Source organism: Monodon monoceros, unplaced genomic scaffold, assembly GCF_005190385.1.
Source record: "Monodon monoceros isolate NGI ecotype Baffin Bay Population unplaced genomic scaffold, NGI_Narwhal_1 Super_Scaffold_18, whole genome shotgun sequence".
NCBI classification, from domain to species: domain Eukaryota; kingdom Metazoa; phylum Chordata; class Mammalia; order Artiodactyla; family Monodontidae; genus Monodon; species Monodon monoceros.
This window is the reverse complement of record NW_021703774.1, coordinates 156,437,741-156,457,406: the sequence shown is the minus strand read 5'-3', so window position 1 is coordinate 156,457,406 and position 19,666 is coordinate 156,437,741. Positions and strand designations below refer to the sequence as shown.

The window sequence follows — 19,666 nt, the reverse complement described above, 5'->3', positions numbered from 1 at the left end:
CTGTTTGCTCCCCCCCTTTCTCAGAATAGGCAGTGTATCTGAGAGACAGAAGCAAACAAAAACCAGGCTAGTCAGGAGTACTTCCTAATGTAGTAAGGCAGTAGGGATTTGTCAAGCAAACGCTCAAGGCTGGTAAGCCCCTGACTGCTTAAAGGGTACTTGTTAACTGACTAGAGGCAATTTGATAGAGGCAATTTGCAGGGGACACGGGTTGGGTTCAAGCCCCGGCCATAGCTACTGAAGCCCACACTCCGCAATGAGAAGCCTGCGCACCACAACAAAGAGTAGCCCCCGCTCGCCACAACTAGAGAAAGCACGCACGGAGCAGCGAAGACCCAACGCATGCATGCATGCATGCATACATACATACATAAATATTTTTAAAAAGAGTCTTTCTGGGTCCAAGGGCAGTTACTCACTCCTAAGCATGTCAGAGCAGGATGTTGTTAAATAGGGAGAAGACTGAAATTCTATGGTCTCACATCTCTCAAGCACACCCCTTAGTTATACAAGAGCAAAATGAAGCCAAATAGCTATAGCAACCTGATTTCAAATTATTAACTACTGTCGCCAAAAAACAATCTGGCGACCTGTATCCAAAATGCGAAACATCCTTATATTTGTTAACACATTAATTTTCATCTAGAAATCTATTCTGAGAAAGTAACTAAATATGGAAAAAGTTTCACACACAAATATGTTGGATACAGCAGCATAATTTGTGATAGTGATACATATGAAATAGACTAAATGTTCAGTATATTGATTGCTGCTTACTACATTATGGAATATTCTAAAAATAAAATATCTAGAATATTCTAATATTCTAGATGATGGTAGCTGACATGTGCTGAACACTTACTATGTAACTGCCATGTTGCTAAGAATATTATATTTTTTACCTCATTTAATCCATGTAACAACTGTATGAGGTAGGCTGATTATTCCCATTTAGAGATAAGAAATGGAAACTCAGAGAGGTTAAATAACTTTCTTAAGATAACATAGCTAGGAATTAAGTGGCAGAATCAGAAAAATGATCCTAAGTTCTGGGGATGTTATGTACATCATGGTGACTAAAGTTAACAATACTGCATTGTATATTTGAAAGTTGCTAAGAAAATAGATCTTAAAAGTTCTTATCACAAGAAAAAATATTCTAACAATGTGAAGTGATGGATGTTAACTAGACTTCTAAAGTTACTCATTTTGTGTTATATAAGTCATTATGCTGTATACTGAAAACTAATACAGTGTTATAAGTCAATTATATCTCAATAAAACTAAAGAAAAAAAGAAACAGAAAAATGATCCTAACTACAACGCTAAGAAGAAAGTAAGATAAGAGTGATGTGATGGAGAGCAACTAGAAGGAGGGCCTAGTTTCATCTAAGAAATCCTCTCTACAGATATGTCTGAGCTGACATTTGAAGACAAGACTAAGCCAGCCATGGCAATATCTCGTGTCGGGGGTTCCAGACAAAGTAGTAGCTATATGTTACTAAGTGAAAAGAGCATCATATAAAATTTTATCTGAACATTAAGACATTTACATACAAAACACTATGGCACAGAAAGAGACTGAGAGGAAATAAACTGAAATATCAAGAGTGACTATATCTGAATGATGAGACTACGAGTGACTTTTTTTCTATTTTTTCTAAACTTTCTTCAATGAACAAATGATCATTTTTACTACTAAAAACATTTAAATTGTAATAAATAATTTTATCTCAATTTTTAATAATTTTATTCCCAATAAAGTTGATTTATTAACCATACATTTAAATGCATTTTTACATCTCTGCAAAACTTTTAAGGAAAGCCTACCCTGATTTTTAGCTTGGAAAATAAGACATACTGTAAACAGCACACAAACATGGAGTTCCCAATGCTGACAAGAGAACATAATGATCCAGAGCAGGTACATGATAAGAATGCTCGAATTTTTAGAATACTGTGTGCATTTCTAATTAAAAAAAAATCCCTGAAAATGAGCACTGGCAGGAAAACTTGAACATTTGTGGACAGAATAATGACTTTTTAGTTTAGAAAGGTAAAGACTACAAAGCTATGATATGATCCAACAACCCCACTCCTGGGCATACATCAGGAGAAAACTCTAATTTGAAAAGATACATGCACCCAATGTTCACAGCAGCACCATTTACAACAGCCAAGACATGGAAGCAACCTAAATGTCCATCAACAGATGAATGGATAAAGAAAATGTGGTATATTATATAATGTAATATTACTCAGCCATAAAAAGAATGAAATAATGCCATTTGCAGTAACATGGATGGACCTAGATATTATCATACTAAGTGAAGTAAGTCAGAAAGGGAAAGACAAATACCATATGATACATCACTTACATGTGGAATCTAAAATATGACACAAATGACCTTATTTACAAAACAGACTCACAAACATAGAAAACAAATTTATGGTTACCAAAGGGGAAAGGGAGTTGGGGAGGGATAAATTAGGAGTTTGGGATTAGCAGATATAAACTACTATACATAAAATAAACAACAAAGGTCCTACTGTACAGCACAGGGAACTATACTCAATATCCTGTAATAAGCCATAATGTAAAAGAATGAGAAAGAATATATACGTACAACTGAATTACTTTGCTGTATACCAGAAACTAGCACAACACTGTAAATCAACTATATTTCAATTAAAAAAAAAAAAAAGGTTACAAAGCTATGATGTAGAGTTATCAATTGCCGTACTCATGGGACTATATTTATATATTACTCATATTTGAGATATATTTGGATTTCAGAAAAAAAAATTGGTATATATCAAAAGACAAAGACTGAGATTAGCTATCTGAAAAAAAGCTGATCCTAAGAGAAGGTATAACATATAACGTGTGTCTGAGAAGACATGGAAAACCTTCAAAACCTAAAAAGGGACTCAGTTCCCTTCAGGACTATAGTACAACTGAATATATTTGTTTATAAAACGCCCTGGAACAGTCTACACAAAGAGCCCGGAATAAGCCACACTACTTGTGGTAAGAAGACATTACTGACACAAGAGTATTAGGCTAGTCTATCCCCACAGTAGATATGAAAAGATCAAATTCTCATAGTTTAAATTTAAAAAGCCAGTCTCAAAAGGTTACATATTGTATGATTCCATTCATATGAAATTCTAGAATAGGAACTATAGGACAAGGAACATTATCAATGGTTGGTAGGGGTTAGGGATGGGCAGAGGGTTTGACACAGAGGAGCATTATGAAGATTTTTGGGGTGATGGAAATTGTTCTGTACTGTTTGTGGTAGTTACATGAATCTGCACAAGCATTAAAATTCATAGAACTGTACACTAAAAAAAGGTTAATTTCATAGTATGTAAATTTAATAATAACTTAAAAGTATGAAAATTATCATAGCTAGATGACACTAATCCACTTTTATGTGTATTAGAGCCCTCTAGTGATTCTAATGATAGTGGGCCCCCAAACTTCACTCAGGGAAATAATGCATTAGCTATTAAGATGATCTAATTAAGCCCCCATGTTCTGACTGTACATTCTCCAAATAGTTATAGGGTGGAAAAGGGATGTGAAGCTGAATTTTGGAAATGGTGAATTTTGAAGTACTTATGAGACATCCAAGTGGGGGATGCTGAGTAGCTGGTTGTACACATGGGCCTGGAGCTGAAGATCTGGGTTGAGAACAGACTCATCTGAACAGAAATGACAATTAAAGTCACAGAATTAGATGAGACTTGTCCAGGGAAAGGTATATATAAGAAGAGCATCTAGTTAAGAACCTGGGGGAATAATGACATTTAAACAATGCATAGAGAGAATAGCTTGTAGAGGTATCTGAGGAAGGATATGCCTGATGGAAGGGGTAGGAAAGCATATTGTTAGAGCCAGTTTAAAAAACAAACAAAAAAGGACTAAAAGGATCTACTGGGTTTAGTAACAGAGAGATCACTGGTGGCCTTGAAGAGAACAGTGTCAATAAAACAGTGGAGGCAGAAGCCAGACTGCTGAGGAGTGGTCAGAAGATAGGGAACTGAGGAATGGAATGGAGATAAGGCATTAGAGACAGTGAGTGTGGGAAATATTCAGGGGATTTCTCACAGGTATTAAATAAGAGCAGGACTCTGGAACCAAACTCTGCATTTTGAACTGAGGTCTCATCGCTTATTAGCTGTATAGCCTCGGGTTATTGTGCCTCTCTTAGCTCAGTTTCTTCGCTGGTAAAACGGCATTAGTAGTACTTATTTCAAAGGATTGTTGTGAGGCTTAAATGAATTAATAATGTAAAGCTCCAAGAACAATGTCCGACACAGTTAAGTATTAGAGGATAATGATAACACTATTATCATAACCACTATCACCATCTTTCAAGAAGTCTGGCTGGGGCTTCCCTGGTGGCGCAGTGGTTGAGAGTCTGCCTGCCGACGCAGGGGACACGGGTTCGTGCCCCGGTCCGGGAAGATCCCACATGTCGCGGAGCGGCTAGGCCCGTGAGCCATGGCCGCTAAGCCTGCGCGTCCAGAGCCTGTGCTCCACAACAGTGAGAGGCCCACGTACCGCAAAAAAAAAAAAAAAGAAGTTTGGCCGTAAAGGGGAAGATTGACAGGGCAATAACAAGAGAATGTGGAACTGAAGGAAGACTCCTTACCCCACCAAGAGAGGACCTGAGCATAATGAAATGCTAATGAGAAGCAATACAGTTGTTTAAAAATATAGGATCTGGGGGACTTCCCTGGTGGTCCAGTGGCTAAGACTCTGCGCTCCCAACGCAGGGGGCCCGGGTTTGATCCCTGGTCAGAGAACTAGATCCCACATGCCACAACTAAAGATCCCGAGTGCTGCAAGGAAGATCCCGAGTGCTGCAACTAAGACCCAGCACAGCCAAATAAATAAATAAATATTAAAAAAAAAATATATATATATATATATAGGATCTGGGAAAATTGATGGCATGAGATCCCAGAGACAGGAAAAAAAGGTTGAAATCCTTCCATTTAAGGGACTACCTTTAGACAAAAGGACATTCCATCCATAGTAACAGCAAAGGAGGCAAGAAGAGATGGGAATACAGTACAATTTCTAGGTAGAGACAACATAAGTTGAGTATTTACCCAACAGTTACTAGTCTCAGAAGGTAAGCAGAAGGTAAGTCAAAGTCTTTGAAATACCTAAGGAAGCCAATAAGTAAAAGCAGACACAAACTGAGTGGCCTCCCCCCGCCCCCACACATTTCATATTTACTGGCACTTGCTATGTCCAAAAACTCTGCGAGGTGCTCCAATGAATTTGGCTCATTCAATTCCCATGACAACCCTATGAGATAGATATTATTATTACTCCTGGTGCACACATGATGAAACAGAGGCTGAAAGAGCTAGTGTGAAGTCACAAAAAACTAGAAAATAGTGGAACTGAGAACAGACCCCAAGTCAATTACTTGAAAGCCTGAGCTACACTGTACTGCCTCTAGACACTGTAGTCTATTGCCTCTTTCTCCAACATCATTACCATCTCACATTCTTAGCTATGGACCCCCCAAAACTTCCTTTCCATAGTCTCAAAAAGAAAGACACACTGAGAGATTAGGGTACAGAATCACAAATTGATTTACTGCTATCTCATGAGGCCAATGCACATTTTTAAAAAAAGTTTCAAATGCCTCTAGGCAGGGAACGCACCCTTCATTTTTCGGAGTTCCCACACAGGGACTTCCCACTTCACATTAACTGCCTACTCCCTAATGGCATTTACATGAGCTATAATGCAATCCTGACTTAGGAAGTCAATGAAGACAGGACAGAAGGAAAATAAGTTCTAATTTATCTTCCATTTAGTTAGCATAAAGTGCAAAGCTAAGAAGTTTGGAAAGATTTACCTCTGTGAGTGGAGATAGGTGAAAGGTAAATGTAAGATAAACATCTAACATACCTTGATATCGTTGTCTATTCCACCAGAAATAATCTGATCACTTGTGTCATTGAAGGTCACAGCTAACACTTGGTAGGTGTTCTGAAATGTCTGGATCGCTGCTTTCTTACGGATGTCCCAAAGCTGAAAAAGAGGACAAGAGAGTCTATAGTAACAGCAATTGCACAGTATACCCCTAAATCCAAGGACTGTGGAGATGAAAACATCTGTAATGGGGACCCTGTTCAGAAACTTGTCTGAGTATCCCATTAATATGGTGAGAAGTGACTATAATTTTGCCAACATATCTGAAGGTTGGTGGAACAAATCACTTTGGTTATATTTTCAGTCTCCTTTGTTAAAGTTTGAATAAACATAGTTAATTAACATGCCCTCAGAGTGGAAATCTTCACCTCGCTTATTAGTTCATATGTTCTTAGTACACCAAGGATATTAGACCAGTGTTTTCGAACCGTAGATCTTAATTCATTAGTGGGCTACAACTTACGTTTAAAAAATATGTATGGAGAGGAGGTTACATCAGTGAAAATGGCAGAGTAGGGAATGCTCAAAGGTTATCCCTCTACAAAAGCAGAGAAATACCCAGCAAAAAAACCTGTCAGAACCAACTTTATCAGAATTCTAGAAACTAAAGTTTACAGCAACTAGGTGAATACTTATTGAGGACAAAAACCACCTGGGTCCTAGTAAGACAGTTTTGTAGCATTTTAACTTATCCAGGCTCCATCCCTACTCGGCAATAGTTTTGAAGACAACAGCCTACATTCCTAGTATAGGTTCCTAAGTACCCAAGGAAGAATGGACCTTATTTCTCATTTTCAAAGAATTGTAGGTTTAAATATAAAAAAATTAAAAAAAAAATTTTTTTTTTTTTTGGACCTGTTTGGTGGCTCCCTGATGGCTGAGCTCAAAGGGTTTGACTTTATTTTGCCTAACTTGGAACTCTCCCAGGGCAGAAGCAATTGTCCAAAACATTTAAAGACAAATGCATGAGCCTCTGCTGAATGGGGCAAGGGATAAACAGCAAACAGGAAAGGCTGGGGAATGAGACAGTTTGGAGAATAAGGGCTTTGAAAAGCTTTTGACATATTTTTGCAACTCTAGAAGGCCACTTGCATGCCATGGCTGGGCACATGCTTAGGAAAGACCTGAGAAGGCCCTAAGCTCTCAACCTCTTGCTGACCACAAGCAGGAAGTGAAGGCTAATACAGAGTTGTAAACTGCCTGGCTGAGAGGTGATAGCAGGCCCCAACACACCCACAGAGCCAATCTACAAAGACGGGAAGAGTCCTCCCTGCCCCCCCAGGTGTTTAGGGAAATCTCTGCTGAATTGTCAGTGAACCACTAAGCTGATGAAACAGAGATTTCAGTGTCTATACATGACAAAGAATACAGAGTTTACAAAACTAGTTCAGAAAATTCACTAAATAAACAACAGCTTCAAAAAGGAGCAACAGGGCTTCCCTGGCGGCGCAGTGGTTAAGAATCCACCTGCCAATGCAGGGGACATGGGTTCGATACCTGGTTCGGGAAGATCCCACATGCCACGGAGCAACTAAACCCGTGTGCCACATCTACTGAGCCTGCACTCTAGAGCCCGCGAGCCACAACTACTGAGCCCATGTGCTGCAACTACTGAAGCCCGCACGCCTAGAGCCTGTGCTCCGCAACAAGAGAAGCCACCACAATAAGAAGCCCGCACACTGCAACAAAGAGTAGCCCCCACTCGCCGCAACTAGAGAAAAGCCTGCGTGCAGCAGCAAAGACCCAACGCAGCCAAAAATAAAATAAATAAATTTATTTAAAAAAAAAAAAAGGAGCAACAACAGGGACTTCCCTGGTGTTACAGTGGTTAAGAATCCACCTGCCAATGCAGGAAAATGGGTTCAGTCCCTGGCCTGGGAAGATCTCACATGCTGCGGAGCAACTAAGCCCATGCGCCACAACTACTGAGCCCTCGCACCATAACTACTGAAGCCCACGCACCTAGAACCTGTGCTCCGCAACAAGAGAAGCCGCCGCGAGAAGCCCGCAAACTGCAACGAAGACCCAACGCAGCCAAAAATAAAATAAATAAATTTATTAAAAAAAAAAAAAAGAGCAACAACAGACTCTGGAGAGCATCTAATTTCCAGAGTTGCCACACTATAATATTCAAATGTTCAGTTTTCAACAAAAAATTATGAGGCATGAAAAGAAGCAAAAAAGTATTGCCCATACAGAAGAAAAAAATAGTCTTTCAACAAATGGTGCTGGGACAAGTGGATAACTACATGCAAAAGAATGAAGTAGACCCTTACCTCACACATGCAAAAATTAACTTGACATGGATCAAAGACCTAAATGTAAAAGCTAAAATCATAAAATTCTTAGAGGGAAAAGTAGGGGTAAATCTTCATGACCCTGAATTTGGCAATGAATTATTAGATATGACACCAAAAGCACAAGTGACAAAAGAAAACAGATAAATTAGACTTCATAAAAATTAAAGACTTTTGTACATTAAAGGATATTTATCAAGAAAATGAGAAGACAACCAACAGTGGGAGAAAATATTGCAAAACATATATCTGATAAAGGTCTAGTATCCAGAATAAATAAATCTTATAATTTATAAGATTTATAAATAAATATAAATAATCTTATAATTTAGCATCAAAACCACAAAGAGCCCAATTAATAAATGGGCAAAAGGATCCGAGTAAACATTTCTCTTTAGAAGATATAAGCACATAGAAAGATGCTCAATATCACAAATTATTTGGGAAATGCAAGTCAAAACAATAATTAGGTATCACTTCACACTCACTAGGATGGTTATAATTAAAACACACAAACACAGAAAATAACAAGTATTGGTGACGATGTGGAGAAATTAGAACCCTTACACACTGCTGTTGGGAATATAAAATGATGTGGCTGCTATGGAAAAGTCTGGACGTTCCTTATTAAACAAAGAGTTACCGTATGACTCAGTAGTCCCACTCCTAGATATATACCCAAGAGAAACGAAAACAGTTGTTCAAACAAAAACTTGTACATGAATGTTTGTAGCAGAATTGTTCATGATAGGTAAAAAAGTAGAAACAACTCAATATCCATCAACCGAGGAATGGATAAGCAAAAGATGGTATAGCTATACAGTGGAATATTATTTAGCCATAAAAAGGAATGAAGTACTGATAACAGTACAACATGGATGAACCCTGAAACCATACGCTGAGTGAAAGAAACCAGACACAAAAGGCCGCATACCGTATGATTCTATTTATATGAAATGTCCAGAATAGGCAAATCCATAGAGACAGAAATAGATTAGTAGTTGCCAGGAGCTGGAAGGTAGAGGAAAAGTAATGACTTGCTTAATGGGTATGGGGATTCTTTTGGGGGATGATGGAAATGTTCTGGTATGGGATTGTGGTGATGGTCACACAACACTGTGAATGTACTAAAAGTCACTGAATTGTACACTTTTTAAAAGGTTAAAACAGTGGATTTAATGTGAATTTTACCTCAATTAAAAAAATTATGGGAGATATCAGAGAATGTCACATATAGAATGGGTTGGTTCATTCACATATAAGACATACTGAAAGGAATATATACTAGACCATAGTATAAAATGTATTCCTTAATGTTGGTTGTGATAAAAATATTTAAAAGTTACTGTGCATAAACTACCTAGATGAGGAAACTAAAGCTCAAAGAAGGAAATGACTTGATGAAGAATACCTAGGAAGTCAACAGCAAAATGAGGACTAGATTTTAGTACCGTTTGATTCTATTACGTTAACATTGCATTAATTTAAAAGTACCAAAACGTGTGCTCATTCCTTATAATAACTAAAGTAATATATGCTTATGTAAAAAAATTAACATTTTTTTTTAGTTCTGTTTTTTTTTTTTTGGCCATCCCTCGCAGCTCGTGGGAACTTAGTTCCCTGACCAGGGATTGCAACCGGGCCCTCTGCAGTGAGAGCGCGGAGTCCTAACCACTGGACCACCAGGGAATTCCCAACACTTACTTTTAATGGGGGCTTGATTCATTAATAATAGAAGAGGAAGAAAGATGAAGATTAGGTATAACAACTCTAGATTCTCATACTCCAACTAACCAATTTGTTTCTGTTTTTTTTTAAATAATAAACTTACAATACAACATGGGTCTACATTTTTAAAGTGTGGATAGTAGGTCCTAAATGTGGTTCAGTAAATGACTGACAGACTTGAGAAGAACCATGAGGAAATGTCTTAAGAGTATGGGTCATTTCATTCAGAAGAGAAAGACTTTGGGGTGATTATGTTCTAGGTTTTAATTTTTTTTTTTTTTTTTTTTTGCGGTACACGGGCCTCTTACTGTTGTGGCCTCTCCCGTTGCGGAGCACAGGCTCCGGGCACGCAGGCTCAGCGGCCATGGCTCATGGGCCTAGCTGCTCCACGGCATGTGGGATATTCCCGGACCGGGGCACGAACCCGTGTCCCCTGCATTGGCAGGTGGACTCTCAACCACTGCGCCACCAGGGAAGCCCCTGTTCTAGGTTTTAAAGGGTTGTCATAAAAAAAAGAAATCAACCATGGAATCATAGTAAAGGCCAGGGGTTTAAATTCAATCCTGTGGTAAACAAGTAGAATATGAGTTGTCCCTGTGCCAAGATACCTCTTCTTTCCAATTCTCATGGTTTAGGATGAAAAGTAGTTTCTACTTCATTGATGGAAACATGAACTAAAAAAGGCTTAGTGTTACTCAGATGGATGATGCAAAAAGAGTGCTTCACTCCTCTTCTAGAGACCCAACAGCCAACCCTTACCCATCAAACTCTCTGGCTATAGAATGAAGTCCAAACCTCTTAGCTTGGAATTCAAGGTCTTGATAATCTAGCTCCCACATCTTACCAGACTTACTACAATCTCTGTCTTAACAAATATTCTCTACTCAGGTCAAATCAATCTGTCTTTATCGTAAAAGCTATGGTAGCCACTTAAAGCTTGATTCAAATATTTCAGAATTTTAGTTCCAGACAACCAAAAATTTTAAAAGATTATTTTATTCTGAAATATTCACTTACCAAAAAAATTGTAAATGAGAACTTTTTTTTGCCTAAATCATTTGAGTTGCTGACCTAATGCCCTGACACTCCTAAATACTTCAGTATATTTAGTGCGCTTGTCTCACAAGATGTTCTCCTACGTAATCTCAACACAACCATCAGAATCAAGAAACTAACACCCATACATTACTATCATCCTCAGATCTCATTCAAGTTTCACCACTTGTCCCAATAGGGTCTTTTATTGCAAAAGGATTCAGTTCAGGATCATATGTTGAATTTATTTATTTATTTATTTGTAAATACTTATGTATTTATTTGGCTGCGCTGGGTCTTAGTTGCGGCACGCGGGATCTTTAGTTGCAGCATGCGAACTCTTAGTTGCAGAATGTGAGATCTAGTTCCTTGACCAGGGATCGAACCCGGGCCCCCTGCATTGGGAGCGCAGAGTCTTGGCCACTGGACCACCAGGGAAGTCCCCATATGTTAAATTTAGCTGTCATGTTTCTTTAGTCTCCTTCAGCCAGGAAGAGTTTCTTAGACTTTCCTGGAGTTTCATAACCTTGACGCTTCGCAAAATTATAGGACAGTAATGTTCCTCAATTTGTGTGTCGGATGTTTTCTCATGATTAGATTCAAGTTATTTGGCAGGACTATACTGAAGTGATGTTGTATTTTCATTGTATCCTATCGAGTGGCTCACAATTTTCATTTGTCCCATTACTAAAAACATTCAAAACATTTTTTTTTCTTTTAAATTTTGGCTGCACCGCATGGCTTGCAGTATTTCAGTTCCCCGACCAGGGATTGAACCCAGGCCATGGCAGTGAAAGTGCTGAATCCTAACCACTAGACTACCAGGGAACTCCCATAACATTCAATTTGATCATTTAAGAGATTCCTCTGGCAAGCTTTTTTGCATAAGACATTCTAGGCCCACCGTGTACTTTCCCTGCCCAGACCTGAAATAAGGAGCCCTTTTAGTGGAAAATGGTATTTAAAGGCCAAGACCTATACAGTAGATGTGCTCATTGGTTTTGGGGTGGTGTTGTTCCTAGACCCTCTAAGTGGACAGTTAGGCAATATATGCATACATAGGTGCACACACATACATCTACAAACACACATTTACATCTAATTTTTTTTCCTACACTTATCTGTTTATATATTGAATGTCGTGAGCTCACATTGATACTCTGAATTCGATACTGACAACACAGATGCATTTTAGTTTTCTCTTTCTGTATTGGTAAATCCTTTCTCTGACAGTGAGAAATCTGCCCCCCATTATACTTATTATATTTACTTATTTGATCAGGCTTCCCGTATGTAACCAATCTCCTACATCCTCTTCCAGTTGCCTCCTGCATGGATGTCCTCTTTCCCTGTTTGAATGTGACTCCCATTCTGGGCTGATTCTATGTGAAACCCCTCCTCACCCCATTTGGGTGACCCCTCTGTGTGAACGCTCTCTTCACTCTGCTCTGGCTCTAATACCACTTTCCAGGCTGCCCTTCCTCAGGGACTCCATCCTTGTCTGAGTCTGCTCAGACTCAGACTCCCTACCTGAACTGCTCCCACCCTGTGTGGGCACCCTCAACTCAGGCTCTGACACCCACTGTCTCCCCCACACCAACGTGTAGATGACTCTTTGACCCTGCTACGGCACTGACTCTCCATGCTGGGCTCCTCCCTCCGGTTCCCCACACTGGGCCATCTACCTCGTGCTGTGTGGATGCCCTCCTTACCCTATGCAGTTTCCATCTCCCTACACTGGATGCGGATACTCCCCCATCCAGTGTGGATGCTCTCCTTTCATCTCACTTGGGTTCTGACACGCCACTCTGGGACACTTTGGCCTATCCCCACCTCTAACCCAAACACCTTTCCTACTTCGTTCTATGTAATGGTACCAGGACTTGAATTGTTTGTAAAAGGGAATAACATATATGATTTCACTTAATTGCTTCATTAGAAGAAAGAATGGATTGCTGAAAATGGTTTGAAAAGACTGGTATGGACAATGCTGAGGATACCACTTCTAGACTGAAAAATACAAGAGTTATTGAAACCTCTGCTTTCTGTTGAGAACTCTGACAAATAAGAAACATGACATATTCCTTCTTAGATAAGCACAAGTTATTAAACTCCTACAGTTATAAACCTAGCAACAGAAAGCAACAATAAAGCATTCCAACTTGGCAAGTAACTAAAAGGCATATGTAAAAGGCTGTTCAATGAAGCAATAATTATATAAATAATACATTGAAATTAAAAATAAAGAACTAGTTAAAAAGTCACTTTAAGTAATGTGATATATTGCACATTTAAAAAATACTGCCTTGAAAATAAATACTGCCTTGAGTATGATTATTTCAAACCATGTTTAATTAAGGGAGAAGAGAAGCAAGAAACTGAAAGAAGGAAAGAGTAGAAAAGAAAAGAACGTATACAATGGAAGGTAGTAGAAAAAGAAAAAGCTAAGGAGAGATGGAAAGATAAATATGAGCACAAAGACAAAATGAAACAAAGTCAGAGAAAAGATAAAAGAAGAAAAGGTGAAACTAAACAAGAATAAGTTCCTAAGGACTTCCCTAGTGGTCCAGTGGTTAAGACTTCACGCTCCCAATGCAGGGGGCCCACATTTGATCCCTGGTCAGGGAACTAGATCCTGCATGCTGCAACTAAAAGATGCTGCATGCCGCAACAAAGATCCCACGTGCCACAACTAAGACCCACCACAGCCAAAAAAAGAGAAAAGAATAAGTTCCTAGATGGTTACCATAGCAAGCCCTCAATAAATGTTTGTTAACAAAATTCATTAGGGCACTCTTGCCTCTGCCTTTTGAAATGCCAATTAGCAAATCAGCTGTTAGGATTCTCCAACTATAGTACACCTACGTTAAGACCTCTGGGAATTTCATGCGAAACTTGTGAAATCTGAACAAGATTGAGGGATCGTAGCAATGTCACCTTTTATAGTTATGAGACAAGTTAACGTTGCTGAAAACTGGGTGAAGAGTAAATGGGATCTCTGTATTATCTCTTAGAACAGCATGAGAATCTATAATTCTCTCAACAAAAAGGAAAATAAACCTATTAAAAAACAAAAACAAAACAAAACAAAACAAAAAGACCTCTGGTAGTTATTCCTAAGCCACAGACTCTCAGCCAAGCAACAAGGGGCCCAAGTGATTGTTTATTACAAAACCATTTAGTAGAAAACATCTCAAAGCAGATAATCCAGTAGGTCAGTGTCACCACCTTTAATTATGAAAAAAAGCAAATTCATTTAAAAAAGCAACAAACAATCACAAGTTGAGTGTGATTTCTCAGATGTTCTCCTTTGAAATCCCTCCCTGTTTAATCATTAAAAAAAAAAATCCAGAGTCAAAAACTAGTGCCAAAGAAAGAATAAAATGGTACTACAAAGCAGCATGTCCTGTGTGCCCCTGAAGTAGGTTACTATTTCTAGGCCTCATTTTCCTCATCTGTAAAGTGAGGATGCTGGAGGAGATCAGTGGCTCCCAAAATGTCATACCTGCTACATCAAATCACTTGAGGAACACATTTAACATTCTGATTCTAAAAAACACAATACCATTGACATTAGCATCCAAAAAAAGAGAAATACTTAGCTGTAAATGTAACAAAATCTGTACACGATCTCTATGCGGAAAACTTAAAAACTCTAATGAATGAAATCAAAGTAGAACGAAATAAATGGAGAGATATTCCATGTTCACGGGTAGGAAGACTCAGCATTGTCAAGATGTCAGTTCTTCCCAATTTGATCTATAGATCAATCATACTGATCAATGCAATGTCAACCAAAATTCCAGTAAGTTACTTCACGGATATCAACAAATTGGAGTTTATCTGGAAAGGCAAAAGACCCCAACTTGCCAATACAATATTGGACAACAAAGCTGGAGGACTGACACTACCCAACTTCAGGATTTACTATAAAGCTAGTAATCAAGACAGTGTGATATTGGCAAAAGAACTGACAAATAGATCAATGGAAGAGAATAAAAGGCCTAGAAATAGACCCCCATAAATACAGTCAATTGATCTTTGACAAAGGAGCAAAGGCAATACAATGGAGCAAAGATAGTTTCTTCAACAAATGGTGCTGGAACAACTGTATGTCCACATGTTAAAAAAAAAAATGAATATTTTTTTGCACCTTTCACAAAAATTAACTCAAAATGGATCACAGACCTATATGTAAAATATTAAACTCCTAGAAAGTAACACAGAAGAAAACTTAGGTGACCTAGGGTATGGTGATGACTTTTAGATATAACACCAAAGGCACAATCTATGAAAGAAATCATTGATAAGCTGAACTTCATTAACATTAAAAACTTCTCTGTGAAAGAAAATGTCAAGAAAATTAGAGGACAAGCTACAGACTGTTGAGAAAATATTTGCAAAAGACACATCTGTTAAAGGACTATTATCCAAAACACAGTAAAGAACTCTTAAATTCAACAATAACAAACACGGACTTCCCTGGTGGTGCAGTGGTTAAGAATCCGCCTGCCAATGCAGGGGACACAGGTTCGAGCCCTGGTCTGGGAAGATCCCACATGCCGTGAAGCAACTAAGCCCGTGCGCCACAACTACTGAGCCTGCGCTCTAGAGCCCATGAGCCACAACTACTGAGCCTGCATACCACAACTACCGAAGCCTGCGTGCCTAGAGCCTGTGTTCTGCAACGAGAAGCCACCACAATGAGAAGCCCACGCACCGCAACGAAGAGTAGCCCCCGCTCACCATAACTAGAGAAGGCCCGCATGCAGCAATGAAGACCCAACGCAGCCAAAAATAAATAAATAAATATATTAAAAAAACAAAACAATAACAAACAACCAGATCAAAAATTGAGCTAAAGAACTTAACAGATACCTCACCAAAGAAGTACACAGATGGCAAATAAGCATATGCAAAGATGCTCAACATTGTGTTACCAGAGGAGGAGGGTAGAAGAAGTGGGAATTGGAGGAAGGTGGTAAAAAGTACAAATTTCTAGTTATAAGATACATAAGTACTAAGGATGTAATGTACAATATGATGACTACAGCTAACACTGCTATATGATATATAGAAAAGTTAAGACAGTATATCTTAAGAGCTCTCATCACAAGAAAAAAATTTTCCCGTTTTTTTCCTTTTTGTTGTATCTATATGAGAAGATGGATGTTGGTCAAATCTACTGATAATCATTTCACAATATATGTAAATCGAACCATCTTGCTGCATGCCTTAAATTTGTACAGTGATGTATGTCAATTATTCTCAATAAAACTGGAAAAAAGAAGATGTTCTACATCATATATCATTGGGAAAATGCAAAGTAAAACAAAAAGTAAGATACTACTACACACCTATTAGAAAGGCCAGAATCTGAAACACTGACAACACCAAATGCAGACAAGGATGGGGAACAAAGGAACACTCATTCATTGCTGGTAGGAAGAAAAAATGGTGCAGCCACCTTGGAAGACAGTTTGGCAGTTTCTTACAAAACCTTTACTGCACAATCCAGCAATTGTGCTTCTCAGTATCTACCCAAAGAGTTAAAACCTTAGGTCCACACAAAAACCTACACACAGATGTTTAGAGCAGCTTTATTCATAATTGCCAAAACTTGGAAGCAACCAAGATGTCCTTCAGTAGATGAATGGATAAATAAACTGTGGTACATCCAACAATGGAATATTATTGAGCACCGAAAAGAAATGAACTATTAAGCCATGAAAAAACATGGAGGAATCTTAAATGCATATTACTAGGTGAAAAAAGCTAATCTGCAAAGGCTATACACTTCATGAGTCTACCTATATATGACATTCTGGAAAAGGCAAAACTAAGGAGACGGCAAAAAGATCAGTGGTTCCCTGGGGTTGAGAGGAATGAATAGGTGGAACATAAAGGATTTTTAGGGCAGTTGAAATACTCTGTATGATACCATAGTGCCAGATACATGTCATTACACATCTGTCCAAACCCACAGAATGTACACCACTAAAAGTGAACCCTAATGTAAACTATGGACTTTGGGTGATAATGACATGTCAATGTAGGTTCATCAATTGTAACAAAGGTACCACTCTGGTGGGGGAAGCTATCCATGGTGGGGGCAGTGGATATATGGGAAATCTCTGTACCTTTCCCTCAATTTTGCAGTGAACCTAAAACTGCTCTAAAAAAAATAAAGTCTTGGGACTTCCCTGGTGGCACAGTGGTTAAGATTCCGCCTGCCAATGTAGGGGACACGGGTTCGAGCCCTGGTCCGGGAGGATCCCACATGCTGCGGAGCAACTAAGCCCGTGCGCCACAACTACTGAGGCTGAGCTCTAGAGCCCGTGAACCACAACTACTGAGCCCGAGTGCCACAACTACTGAAGCCCACACACCTAGAACCCATGCTCCACAACAAGAGAAGCCACCGCAATGAGAAGCCCACGCACTGCAACGAACAGTAGCCCCTGCTCCCCGCAACTAGAGAAAGCCCACCTGCAGCAACAAATACCCAATAACAAAACAAAAAAAATCCCATTCCAGACCTACTAAACCAGAATCTGGGTATTTTTAGCATGTTCTTCACGTAATTCTGATATGCATACAGGTCGGCAATCATTGGACTAAATGACTTTTAATACCCCATCCTGTTACTAAAACCACGTACTGTATAGTCAGTATATAAAACCTTTTTATTATACTGACTATAATTACACAACAGTCTCGTAAGACATGTATATTATTGTCAGTGTTCTAAAGACTGATAAGCTGAGGATCAGAAAAGTGAACTGCCTATGGTCACACAATTAAGTAAACAGCTAAGTCAAGAATCCAATTATTCTTGGATGGTGGTCCACTTTATTCCAAGTCACAATGGTTCAACACAGTTGTAATATTATTCTATATGATACCTAAAAAAAGAAAAAACCCTTAACTGCTTATTATTTTAAACATATTTTAAATAGTGTCTGTTTTGGGAAATGTCTGATGAAACAAAGTTGTGGAGAGGAGGGTAAAGCACAGGTGGGAAGACAAGATAAGGTTCACATTATGTCACCTCAGAAACCCTCAACACACAGACAGACAACACCCACCTTAACTGTACCGTCGTCACTGCCAGTGCAGACAAGCTGGGGACCCCTCCTGGCCGGATAACAGGAATTCACAAAGGAAGTGTGCCCCTTCAGTCTTTTAACTCTCTCGCCTGTTTCACTATCCCACACCGCCACAGTTTTATCTGTGGATGCTGAGAAGAGCATACTAGAAGGTGAGAGGAAGAACAAAAAAATAAGTGAAGACAAGGAGTAGCAATCTATCTTCTCCACTTGCCAAAACGTGCCAGTTTTCAAGATCACTAACGTGTGCTCTGACAGCTTGGCACCTGATGCTGGAATGCCTCACCTTACATAACAAAATCCTAATCACACTCTAGACCCAGTTATAAGGTCTGCTCTACGAAATGTAAAAAAAAATTTCCCTGTCAGTCCCCACATCATACATCTAATACAGCAGTCTTCTCAATCCTTCCCTCCTTTTTGATATACAACACTTTACACATCCTTCCACTTGGAAATGTTTAATCACTCCCTGCTGTGGAGGTGAGACACACTGTAGCAATTCCTGACCCAATGGCTTGGTAACTCTCTTTCTCTAAAACTCAAAAGGTTTTGTCTCTGAGGCTGATTTCTAAGTTCTGATTGAATTTACAATGCTTTCTTTACTCAAATAGGAAAAATTTATACAAGGCTATGCACCCAGTTGTTCAGGGAACCCTAAAAATTTTAGGGGTCAGAGCTGTAAAACAATAAATGTTTACTGAAATACCGAATGGGATTAATTAACTTTGTATAACCACATTTTTATATTATCTGTAGTTATTCTAAAGTTATGCAATTGTTAAAATATTTATAATAAATAGTATATTATAGTAAACAGATATGACAGGTGAATAATGTTAAGGGTAAAAAGCAGCAGACAAGATTGTACAAGTAGTTCTTTTTTTTAAAATTTGGCTGCGCTGCGTGGCTTGCGGGATCTTAGTTCCCCGACCAGGGCTGAACCCAGGCCACGGCAGTGAAAGCGCTGAGTCCTAACCACTGGACTGCCAGGGAACTCCCACAAGTAGTTCTAATATATACAAAAAAACCAAACTGTTTTGAATAGGAAAAAGGCTTGAGAAAAACATATCATAATATTAACAGTGATTATCTTTGGAGCGGTAAAAACGTGGGCTATTTGGTCATTTTCCTGCTTTTTTTTCGAGTTTTCTTGAAATAGATTATTTTATTATTACTTTTATAATAAAAGTCGCTAATTTTTATATATGTAAATTTTTTTTTCTGCGATGTTGATATGTTAGATAGAGGTGATGTGTCTATAAATGCATACATGGAACAATAAACACCTTACTTGGGTTACAGCGATAGGATAATAAAGTGGTTGTCCAAAACGCAGATTTTTTTCTTTTTAAACATCTTTATTGGAGTATAGTTGCTTTACAATGGTGTGTTAGTTTCTGCTGTATAACAAAGTGAATAAGCTATACATAAACATATATCCCCATATCTCCTCCCTCTTGCGTCTCCCTCCCACCCTCCCTATCCCACCCCTCTAGGTGGACACAAAGCACCAAGCTGATCTCCCT

At 38.7% G+C, this 19,666-nt stretch overlaps 1 protein-coding gene across 1 annotated transcript in view; it reads right to left on the bottom strand.

Annotated features, from left to right (window-relative positions):
• The window catches only part of SNRNP40 (small nuclear ribonucleoprotein U5 subunit 40), a 37,307-nt gene that overhangs the window by 13,026 nt on the left and 4,615 nt on the right, over positions 1–19,666 (bottom strand). The window contains exons 4-5 of the mRNA XM_029229935.1: positions 18,117–18,282; positions 5,945–6,067 (exon numbers count right to left, since the gene is read on the bottom strand). Coding sequence (XP_029085768.1) covers positions 5,945–6,067; positions 18,117–18,282 — 289 coding nt within the window. The remainder of the gene's footprint in view (positions 1–5,944; positions 6,068–18,116; positions 18,283–19,666) is intronic.